This window comes from Leopardus geoffroyi, chromosome B2 (genome assembly GCF_018350155.1).
Source record: "Leopardus geoffroyi isolate Oge1 chromosome B2, O.geoffroyi_Oge1_pat1.0, whole genome shotgun sequence".
NCBI classification, from domain to species: domain Eukaryota; kingdom Metazoa; phylum Chordata; class Mammalia; order Carnivora; family Felidae; genus Leopardus; species Leopardus geoffroyi.
In genome coordinates, this window is record NC_059332.1 from 889,688 (window position 1) to 902,110 (window position 12,423).

The 12,423-nt window shown below is 39.1% G+C and overlaps 1 protein-coding gene across 1 annotated transcript; it reads left to right on the plus strand.

Moving 5' to 3' along the window:
* The first annotated feature begins 10,627 nt into the window (after nucleotides 1-10,627).
* LOC123609660 (putative olfactory receptor 2B3) lies at nucleotides 10,628-11,802 on the plus strand. The gene has a single exon (XM_045500834.1). It carries the CDS (start codon nucleotides 10,861-10,863, stop codon nucleotides 11,800-11,802), a length of 942 nt encoding a protein of 313 aa, XP_045356790.1. The 5' UTR covers nucleotides 10,628-10,860.
* Nucleotides 11,803-12,423: the final 621 nt, after the last annotated feature.

Sequence of the window (12,423 nt, forward strand, 5' to 3'; positions counted from 1 at the left end):
GTCTGCCTCCCTCCCAGTGCTGCAGGGCCCCTCCCACAGGGGACCACCAATGGCAAAGGGAGCTAAGCATGCCCCTCCCACCCCTGTGTACCTTGCTGATCTACCCTGGCTTATACCCAGATACCATTGAAGCAGCACCACAAATCTGGCAGTGTGCAAATAGCCCAGACAGGGGCCACACCACTCCACAGTGAGTCCTGCCCCTGGAAGAGGGGAAGATAAGGTACACACCAGTCTGACTGTGGCCCCAGCGGTGGGCTGGGGACAGTCATCAGGTCTGACTGTGGCCCTGCCCACCAACACAAGTTACTCTGGACAGTACAGGGGAAGTGCCCTGCAGTTGGGAGCCAACCCAGGGAATACCCAAAATGATGAAATGGAAGAATTCTCTGCAAAAGAAATTGCAGGAAGTAGCGACAGCTAACGAATTGATCAAAAATGATTTAAGCAATATAACGGAACAAGAATTTAGAATAATAGTCATAAAATTAATCCCTGGGCTTGAAAAATGTATAGAGGAGAGCAGAGAATCTATTGCTACAGAGATCAAGGAAATAGGATATAGTCATGAGGAGCTAAAAAATGCTATAAATGAGGTGCAAAATAAAATGGAGGAGACCACATCTCGGATTGAACAGGCAGAGGAGAGAATAGGTGAACTAGAAGATAAAATTATGGAAAAACAGGAAGCTGATAAAAAGAGAAATAAAAAATAATCCAGGAGTATGAGGGGAGAATTAGAGAATTATGTGATGCAATCAGACAGAACAATATCCTTATAATAGGGATTCAAAGGAGGAAAAGAGAGAGAAAGGGGCTGAAGGTTGACTTGAACAAATCATAGTTGAGAACTTCCCTGACCTGGGGAAGGAAAAAGACATTGAAATCCAAGAGGCACAGAAAACTCCCTTCAGATGTAACTTGAATCGATCTTCTGCATGACATATCATAGTGAAACTGGCAAAATACAAGGATAAAGAGAAAATTCTGAAAGCATCTAGGGATAAACATGCTCTAACATATAAAGGGAGACCGATAAGAATAGTGACGGATCTATCTCCTGAAATTTGGCAGGCCAGAAAAGAATGGCAGGAAATCTTCAATGTGATGAACAGAAAAAATATGCAGCCGAGAATCCTTTATCTAGCAAGCTTATCATTCAAAATACAAGGAGAGATAAAGGTCTTCCCAAACAAACAGAAACTGAAGGAATTTATCACCACTAAACCATGCCTAAAAGAGATCCTAAGGGGGATTCTGTGAGTGAAATGTTTCAAGGACCACAAAGTACCAGAGACATCACTACAAGCATGAAACCTACAGACATCACAATGACTCTAAACCCATATCTTTCTAGAATAACACTGAATGTAAATGGACTAAATGCACCAACCAGAAGACATAGGGTATCAGAATGGATAAAAAAAGAGACCCATCTATATGCTGTCTACAAGAGATTCATTTAAGACCTGAGGACACCTTCAGATTGAACGTGAGGGGATGGAGAACTATCTATCATGCTACTGGAAGTCAAAAGAAAGCTGGAGTAGCCATACTTGTATCAGACAAACTAGACTTTAAATTAAAGGCTGTAACAAGAGATGAAGAAGGGCATTATATAATCATTAGAGGGTCTATCCATCAGGAAGAGCAAACAATTATAAATGTCTATGCACTGAATACGGGAGCCCCCAAATATATAAAACAGTTAATCACAAACATAAGCAACCTTATTGATAAGAATGTGGTAATTGCAGGGGACTTTCATACTCCACTTACAACAATGGATAGATAATCTAGACACAGGATCAATACAGAAACAAGACCCCTGAATGATACATTGGATCAGATGGACTTGACAGATATATTTAGAACTCTGCATCCCAAAGCAACAGAATATACTTTCTTCTCGAGTGCACATGGAACATTCTCCAAGACAGATCACATACTGGGTCACAAAACAGACCTTCATAAGTATACAAGAATTGAAATCATACCATGCATACTTTCAGACCAAAATGCTATGAAGCTTGAAATCAACCACAGGAAAAAGTCTGGAAAACCTCCAAAAGCATGGAGGTTAAAGAACACCCTACTAAAGAATGAATGGGTCAACCAGGCAATTAGAGAAGAAATTTAAAAATATATGGAAACAAATGAAAATGAAACTACAACAATCCAAACGCTTTGGGATGCAGCGAAGGCAGTCCTGAGAGGAAAATACATTGCAATCAAGGACTATATCAAGAAACAAGAAAAATCCCAAATACAAAAATCTAACAGCACACCTAAAGGAAATAGAAGCAGAACAGCAAAGACACCCCAAACCCAGCAGAAGAAGAGAAATATTAAGGATCAGAGCAGAAATAAACAATATAGAATCTAAAAAAAGTGTAGAGGAGATCAAAGAAACCAAGAGTTGGTTTTTTGAAAAAATAAACAAAATTGATAAACCTCTAGCCAGGCTTCTCAAAAAGAAAAGGGAGAGGACCCAAATAGATAAAACCATAAATGTAAAATGGAATCATTACAACCAATCCCTCAGAGATACAAGCAATTATCAGGGAATACTATGAAAACTATATGCCAACAAACTGGACAACCTGGAAGAAATGGACAAATTTCTAAGCACCCACACACTTCCAAAACTCAAACAGGAAGAAACAGAAAACTTGAACAGACCCATAACCAGCGAAGAAATTGAATCAGTTACCAAAATTTCCCAACAAATAAGAGTCCAGGACCAGATGGCTTCCCTGGGGAATTCTATCAGACATTTAAAGCACAGATAATACTTACCCTTCTCAAGTATTCCAAAAAATAGAAGGAAAGGAAAAGTTCCAGACTCATCCTATGAAGCCAGCATTACTTTGATTCTCAAACCAGACAGAGACCCAGCAAAAAAAGAGAACTACAGGCCAATATTCCTGATGAAACCAATGCCAAAATTCTCAAAAAGATACTAGCAAATCGAATTCAACAGCATATAAAAAGAATTATTCACCATTATCAAGTGGGATTCATTCCTGGGCTGCAGGGCTGGTTCAACATTTGCAAATCAATCAATGTGATACATCACATTAATAAAAGAAAAGAAAAAAAACATATGATCCTTTCAATTGTTGCAGAAAAACATGTGACAAAATTCAACGTTTCCTAATAAAAAACCCTCAAGAAAGTCGGGATAGAAGGAACATACTTAAACATCATAAAAGCCATTTATGAAAAACCCACAGCTAATATCATCCTCAATGGGGAAAAACTGAGAGCTTTCTCCCTGAGATCAGGAACACGACAGGGATGTCCACTTTCACCACTGTTGTTTAACATAGGGTTGGAGTTTCTAGCACCAGCAATCAGACAACAAAAGGAAATCAAAGGCATCCAAATTGGCAGTGATGAAGTCAAGCTTTCACTTTTTGCAGATGACATATTATACATAGAAAACCCAATAGACGGGGCGCCTGGGTGGCGCAGTCGGTTAAGCGTCCGACTTCAGCCAGGTCACGATCTCGCGGTCCGGGAGTTCGAGCCCCGCGTCAGGCTCTGGGCTGATGGCTCAGAGCCTGGGGCCTGTTTCCGATTCTGTGTCTCCCTCTCTCTCTGCCCCTCCCCCGTTCATGCTCTGTCTCTCTCTGTCCCAAAAATAAATAAACGTTGAAAAAAAAAATTTAAAAAAAAAAAAAAAAAAAAAAGAAAACCCAATAGACAACATAAAGTCTACTAGAACTGATATATGAATTCAGCAAAGTCATAGGATACAAAATCAATGAACAGAAATCAGTTGCATTTTTATACATAATAATAAAGCAAGAAAAACAAATGAACAGACCTCATTCACAATTGCACCAAGAATCATAAAATACCTAGGAATAAACCTAACCAAAGATGTAAAAGATCTGTATGCTGAAAAATATAGAAAGCTTATGAAGGAAATTGAAGAAGATAGAAAGAAATGGAAAAACATTCCATGCTCATGGATTGGAAGGATAAATATCATCAAAATGTCAATACTACCCAAAGCTATCTACACATTCAATGCAATCCCAATCAAAATTGCACCAGCAGTCTTCTCAAATCTAGAACAAGCAATCCTAAAATTTGTATGGAACCACAAAAGACCCCAAATAGCTGAAGTAATATTGAAGAAGAAGCTCAAAGTGGGAGGCATCACAATCCCAGACTTTAGCCTCTACTACGAAGCTGTAATCATCAAGACAGCATGGTATTGGCACAAAAACAGACACATAGACCAATGGAATAGAATAGAAACCCCAGAACTAGACCCACAACAATATGACCAACTAATCTTTGACAAAGCAGGAAAGAATATCTAATGGATAAAAGACAGTCTCTTTAACAAATGGTGCTGGCAGAACTAGACAGCAACATGCAGAAGAATAAAACTAGACCACTTTCTTACACCATTCACAAAAATAAACTCAAAATGGATGAAGGACCTGAATGTGAGACAGGAAAAATTCAAAACCCTAGGGGAGAAAGCAGGAAAGAACCTCTCTGACCTCAGGTGTAGCAATTTTTTACTTGACACATCTCCAAAGGTAAGAGAATTAAAAGCAAAAATGAACTATTGGGACCTCATGAAGATAAAACGCTTCTGCACTACAAAGGAAACAATCAACAAAACTAAAAGGCAACAAACGGAATGGGAAAAGATATTTGCAAATGACATATCGGGCAAAAGGCTAGTATCCAAAATCTATAAAGAAGTCACCAAACGCCATACCTGAAAAACAAATAATCCAGTGAAGAAATGGGCAGGAAACATGAATAGTCACTTTTCTTTTTTTTTTTTTTTAATATATGAAATTTATTGTCAAATTCTAAAGAAGACTTCCGGATGGCCAACAGGCACATGAAAAGATGCTCAACGTCGCTCCTCATCAGGGAAATACAAATCGAGACCACACTCAGATAGTACCCGACACCAGTCAGAGTGGCTAAAATGAACAAATCAGGAAACTATAGATGCTGGAGAGTATGTGGAGAAACGGGAACCCTCTTGCACTGTTGGTAAGAATGCAAACTGGTGCAGCCACTCTGGAAAGCAGTGTGGAGCTTTCTCAAAAAATTAAAAATAGATCTACCCTATGACCCAGCAATAGTACTACTAGGAATTTACCTAAGGGATACAGGAGTGCTGATGCATAGGGGCACTTGTACCCCAATGTTTATAGCAGCACTTTCAACAATAGCCAAATTATGGAAAGGGCCTAAATGCCCATCAACTGATGAATGGATAAAGAAATTGTGGTTTATATACACAATGGAGTACTACATGGCAATGAGAAAGAATGAAATTCGGCCTTTTGTAGCAACGTGGATGGAACTGGAGAGTGTGATGCTAAGTGAAATAAGCCATACAGAGAAAGACAGATACCATATGTTTTCACTCCTGTGTGGATCCTGAGAAACTTAACAGAAGACCATGGGGGGAGGGGAAGAAAAAAAAGAGGTTAAAGAGGGAGAGAGCCAAAGCATAAGAGACTTTAAAAACTGAGAACAAACTGAGGGTTGATTGGGGGTGGGAGGGAGAGGAGGGTGGGTGATGGGTATTGAGGAGGGCACCTTTTGGGATGAGCAGTGGGTGTTGTATGGAAACCAATTTGACAATAAATTTCAAATTAAGAAGAAAAGATGCTCAAAACCACTTATCATCAGGGAAATGCAAATCAAAACCATGATGAGATACCACCCCACACCTGTCAGAATGCCTAAAATTAACCACTCAGGCATCAATAAATGTTAGTGAGGATGTGGAGAAAGGGGAACCCTCTTGCACTGTTGGTGGGAATGCAAACTGGTGCAGGCACTCTGAGGAATACTTCAGACATTCCTCAAAAAGTTACAAATAGAACTACACAACAATTCAGCAATTGCTCTGCCTGGTATTTACCCAAAGGATAAAAAAATACAGATTTGAAGGGGCACAGGCACCCCAGTATTTACAGCAGCATTATCAACACTAGCCAACTATGTAAACAGCCCAAGTGTCTGTCAACTAATGAATGGAGAAAGAAGTGATATTTATATATAATGGAATATTACTCAGGAATCAAAAAGAAAGAAATCTTGTTATTTGCAACGACATGGATGGAGCTAGAGAGTATAATGCTAAGTGAAATAAGCCAGTCTAAGAAAGACAAATACCATATGATTTCATTCATATGTGGAATTTAAGAAACAAAAAAAAAATGAATTTAAGGGGGGGAAAAGAGAGGAAAACCAAGAAGCGACCTCTTAACTATAGAGACCAACCTATTGGTTACCAGGGGGAGGTGGTGGGAAGGATGGATGAAATAGGAAAAGGGGATTAAGAAGACAATCATCCTGGGGCACCTGGGTGGCTCAATCGGTTAAGTGTCCGACTTCAGCTCAGGTCGTGACCTCACAGTTTGTGAGTTCGAGCCCCGCATCGGGCTCTGTGCTGACAGCTCACAGCCTGGAGCCTGCTTCAGATTCTGTGTCTCCCTCTCTCTCTGACCCTCCTCCATTCACACTCTGTCTCTGTCTCTCTCTTGAGAATAAGTAAACATTAAAAGAAATTAAAAAAAAAAAAGAATACAATGATCTGCAGAGTGCTTAGTAATGTACGGAATTACTGAATTACTATATTATACACCTGAAATGCATATAAGAGTATATGCCAACTGTGCTGGTTTAATATTTAATAAAAAAGAAACTCTTATAAATAATGATTATATTCTCTATATATGATTTTATAATTCATAAAATGCGTTATACACAAAATAAAAATAAGTGAAAATAAATATAGTAAAATCCTAGCAAGTGATTTTAGGGTATATCTAAGCTGGTGCTCAATGCAATTTCAGTTTTCTTTATTTTTCCAAAATCTTAGGTGGGCACATATTAAATTATTAATTGTAGAAATCAACTTATCCTCAAAATCTATTCTGTTGCAATCCCATATCATTTCTACTAGCTCTGCCCTGGTGAATTCATGCCAACCTTAAACTTCAAGATGAAAATTTACATGTGTTGAATTTGTTTGATACAATTATTTAAGCTGCATATCCCTAGCAGGTGTAGTCTAAACACCTGCATACAAATTTCAAGGAACAATAGGAACACTTCTTTCCATAAACACTAAGTGTGGGCTCACTCTTTGACCATGAGACCATTTAACGGAATTTGGGCTATAAGTTCATTTAGCCTTGTGCTGTCCTGAGTAAACATCTCTAAACTCATTATTTGTGGTTTAAGTTTCATGAATAGCATCTTCCCCCTAGCTTTAACATTTGTGAACCACCTGTGGGCCTGTGTTACCCTGCCAGTGCAGTTGGGAATAGAGTTCATTATTTCCTCTCTGGACACAATGACCAATTAAACTGGAGGGACCCTGGAATCCCTAGGGCCAAGATAGAGGACAAGGCAATGTGGGAATAGGTAGCCCTTTCTTAAAGGGCTCTGCTGATGTTGTAGATATCTATGAAATCAGCTTCCCACTGTAAACTCTGCTAGGAATGTGGTGAGCAGAGCCAGTGTCAATCAAACATATACCCCAGTGACTGAACACATACTATAATCCATTTTTATTTCATCCTAAGGAATGTTGTCATGTTCTCTGTTCATTATGCAGCCCAGGTTCCGTGCTAATATCATTCCAATCTGTGGGGAACAGGTCATTGAATAAGAATGTCACAAGGGTTGACAGCTTAAAGAGGCTCTGCATTTACCAACCTTCTCTGAAACATGCACACAGAAAGACAGGGGTATCTCTCTGACACTTGGAAGGAAGGTGAGTGTCGAGGGCAGCAGGACTCTAAGTGATGTCCCTTGCTCACTTCACCCATGTCCTTGTCTCTGGCTAAGTAATCACTGTTCAGTTTGTTTCCTAGGAATCTTAAAATAGATGTCAACTATTTTCAGTGATTCAAACAACCTTGGTTATCATTTCATCCTTCAGAATGCACCTTTTACCATCTTATTTCCACACATTAGAACTGTCACTAGGATGTTTTTAAGGAAAGAAAGAAAGAAAGAAAGAAAGAAAGAAAGAAAGAAAGAAAGAAAGAAAGAAAGAAAGAAAGAAAGAATTAGTGGCATTTAAGGTTTCTTTTGATTACTGCAGGATATATGAATAGGAAAGAGGTAAGATGACAGCAAAATGAATGTGTGCTTGTCAAGAGGTGAGTCCATTTTTCTGATAATGGAAAAGAGCAATTGGAATGAGCAGATCACACTGACATATGACACGTGGGTAGAGCAGAACACGTGAAAATTGGAGAAAATACAGCTGCTGAGTAGAGTTCTCTTATGGCCCATACCCTTCAGGTAAGCCAGTACCTGCTATTAACCATTGCCTTGACTTCCATTTACTGGAAACCACGTTCTCAGTATTATGGTAGAAGCAAAGAAAAAGTGACATATATGTTTAATAATTTCACATTATAAAATTATGAACTTACAATAAGCATTGGCACAACCAACAGTAATTTGGTTGTCTGTTCTTCTGCTATCCGTGCCAAGCCGAGACAATGGCCCATCATGACGTTAATGATTAGTGTTAATGATGGATTTCGGTGATACTCCAAGTGATGAGAAACTCACACTCAGTGAAGCTTGCTGTCCCCAGCACCGTCCTGACTTCTGACGTGTGGACTGCCTCATTTGACTTCACAGGACCTCTTACTATCAGTGGAGCGATTTGTTCTAAATGTGGTGCAAGGATGTTCACACTGCACTCATAATCACACAGCTCAGAATAAATGCAGGCAGGTGGTACATCCAGAGACTGTGTTCCTAACAGCTAACTTTTAAAGGTGATTTTTTCTAACTTTACCAAATGATTAGACATGTGACATTTCCTGGTTATTTTGATTTCTGTTTCTTATTGATAGAAAAATCATATATCTTTTCTCATTTTAAATTTGCTTTATTTTTTTTCTTCCTCAATTGCTCACTTAAGTCAATTGCTCACTTTTAATTGGATTTCTGGTCTTGTCTCATAATTATTATATAACAATTCTGTATGTTTTAAGATAGTCATCATTTTTGCCATAATCACCACACATTTTTTTCCGTCTTGCATTTATATTTTATCTTTATGTATCATAATTTTTCCTGTGAAAAATTCAAATTTGCATGTAAACCAAAGTCATATCTCATTTCCTCTGCATTTTTCCACAAAGGTGCATTGCTGTTAATTGCTAAGGAATAATGTGCATCTGTAGCTAAAACGCTGAAATTTAACCCACATATAATGGAAGGAATTAAATTCTTCACACCTTCTCTCTTCAAGCTGCTGCAGGTGCACAGTGGCCGTGCTTCTCCTACTGTAAAACTGTTCCACCCAGTCTGAGGTAGGTCTCTCCTTCCCACGTTACCCTCCTTTACAGTGCCCTGTTCTCTGTCTAGCAGCACTCACTATGTTTATGCTTATAAATTTCAATGCTGTAAGTCCTATTAAAGACCCTGCATTTAAAAACACAGGGTGGATTGAGAAACTTAGGTGCCCTTGGATTGTATCACTACTTAACTGATAACCTCCACACACTGAGGAAAATCAACTTGACTATTTCATTCTTGCTGTTCTGTTGGCATATAAGCACTGCCATGTGGTCTTCAATCAGTCTTGCTGTGTTCTCTGTATACTCAGGGGGATATACAGCATAGAAAAAAGAATGGCCTTTAGGTCCTGACTTTGAGTCTTGGTTTCACCACTACTGGGTATGCAGAGTATTCGTGCTCACTGAGTCATAACAGCAATAAAATGTGGATTTTCTCGTGTCTGCCACATGTCAGTGAAGCAGTGATTAATCAGGTGATAATCTGATATGGGGACTAAGGAGTGCACCTGTTTTGATGAGCTCATGTGTGGAAGTGCCAATCACTATATTGTACAACAGAATATAATGGACACCTGAAGATACTTTGTGTACACATAACAAAACAGAGAAAAATTGAAGTGTCTTAGGCATTTACAATTGTCGGTGCTCCATGAACATAAGTTTATATACTTTGTTATTCAAAAGTAATGATTTACTTCATAAAGTCAGTTAAACATAGCTGCTAAGACAGACAATATGCTAAAACACAACAATATGTTTATATTTATATATATTTTTACTATATATATGTATAATTTATTGTTAATTGGCTTCCATACTACACCCAGTGCTCACACCAAGTGCCCTCCCAATGCCCATCACCCACTTTTCCCTCTCCCCAACCCCCCATCAACCCTCAGTTTGCTCACTGTATTTGAGAGTCTTTTATGGTTTGCCTCCCTCCCTCTCTGTTTGTAACTTTCCCCCCTCTTCCCTTTCCCCATACTCTTCTATTAAGTTTCTCAGGATCCACATAGGAGTGAAAACATATGGTATCTGTCTTTCTCCACCTGACTTATTTCACTTAGCATAATACCCTCCAGTTCCATCCACATTGCTACAAATGGCCAGATTTCATTCTTTCTCATTGCCAAGTAGTATTCCATTGTATATATAAACCACGTCTTCTTTATCCATTCATCAGTTGATGGACATTCAGGCTCTTTCCATAATTTGGCTATTGTTGAAGGTGCTGCTATTAACATTAGTGTATATGTGCCCCTATGCATCAGTACTCCTGTATCCCTTGGGTAAATTCCTAGCAGTGTTATTGCTGGGTCATAGGGTAGTTCTATTTTTAATTTAAGAGAATCATATTATATTTCACAAACTATAAATTTATAGTAGCTTATGATTACTATCAATCATGTTTGGTGTTGAATCATTCATTATAATTAATCTAAGTTATTTCAGTTTCAATAAGAGTATTCAATAATTATCTACTACTTTTCTTTTTTATATTTTTAGGAAGAAATATAAATGAGTCATCATGAATTGGGCTAATGAGAGCTCTGCAAGAGAGTTTATACTACTTGGCTTCTCAGACAGGCCCTGGCTACAAATGCCCCTGTTTGTGCTTCTATTAATATCATATACATTCACCATCTTTGGCAATGTGTCCATCATGATGGTGTGCATTCTGGATCCCAAACTTCATACACCCATGTATTTCTTCCTCACTAATCTCTCCATCTTAGATCTGTGCTATACCACAAGCACAGTCCCTCATATGTTGACAAATATTTGTCGCAACAAAAAGACCATCAGCTACGGTGGCTGTGTGGCACAGCTCATCATCTTCCTGGCCCTGGGAGCTACTGAGTGTCTCCTCCTGGCTGTCATGTCCTTTGACAGATATGTGGCAGTCTGCAAACCCCTGCACTACGTAGTTATTATGAATCATTGGTTCTGCGTAAGGGTGGTAGCCTTCTCGTGGTTCACTGGCTTTGGTAATTCAGTGTTGCAGTCTTCCTTGACCCTTAACATGCCACGCTGTGGTCGCCAGGAAGTGGACCACTTTTTCTGTGAGGTGCCTGCCCTTCTCAAGTTGTCGTGTGCTGACACAAAGCCTATTGAGTCTGAGCTCTTTTTCTTTAGTGTATTAATTCTGCTAATTCCAGTGACATTGATCCTCATTTCCTATGGCTTTATAGCTCAAGCAGTGTTGAGAATCAGGTCAGCAGAAGGACGACGAAAAGCTTTTGGGACATGTGGGTCCCACATGGTTGTAGTGTCTCTCTTTTTTGGTACAGGCATCTACATGTATCTACAACCACCTTCATCCACCTCTAAGGACTGGGGAAAGACGGTTTCCCTCTTCTACGGGATCATTACACCCATGTTGAACCCCCTTATCTACAGCCTTAGAAATAAAGATATGAAGGAGGCCTTCAAGAGGGTGATGACAAAAATCTTTTTCTGTAAGAAGTAAGTAGCCCATTGTGATGAGAGTCCTCCGAGTTTCTATCCTTGCAAGTGGTGATAACGTTTGAACTGATTTTCCTACTTTCCAGGCTCTTGTGATTTCATTGAATTCTCCCCACAGTTAGAAGTGTCCTCCTCTGTTCAAAGGCAACACTGAGATACCTTTTCTAAGTTAAAAATTTCATTGATTTCCAGAAGTTCCCCCAATGCACTCTGTTCCTTGAGGATACTTGGATGGTTGATCTTCCTGTTTATATACGATCTGTTCTAGTATCACTTTGTCTACCATCTTACTGTACCATCTTAGTTTGTGATTTCTACACCTTTATCATTAAATAGACTATGATCTCAAGCCAAAAATTTCCCATCAGCACAAAGGCCTCAGTCACTTCACCCTCACACCCCTTGATAAACCCATTGTGTGCTCCTTCCAGAGCTGCTTGCTGTGTGTAGACTGCCTCCAATCTAGTGGGCTCCAACTAGTTAGGTGTGCACATCTCATACTAGAGACTTGAAATGTCAGCTGAGCTTCATTTCCTGCTCTATTCTTTTTTTTTTTTTAGTGGTTATTTATTTTTGAGAGAGAGAGAGAGAAAGAGAGAGAGAGAGAGAGAGAGAGAGAGAGAGA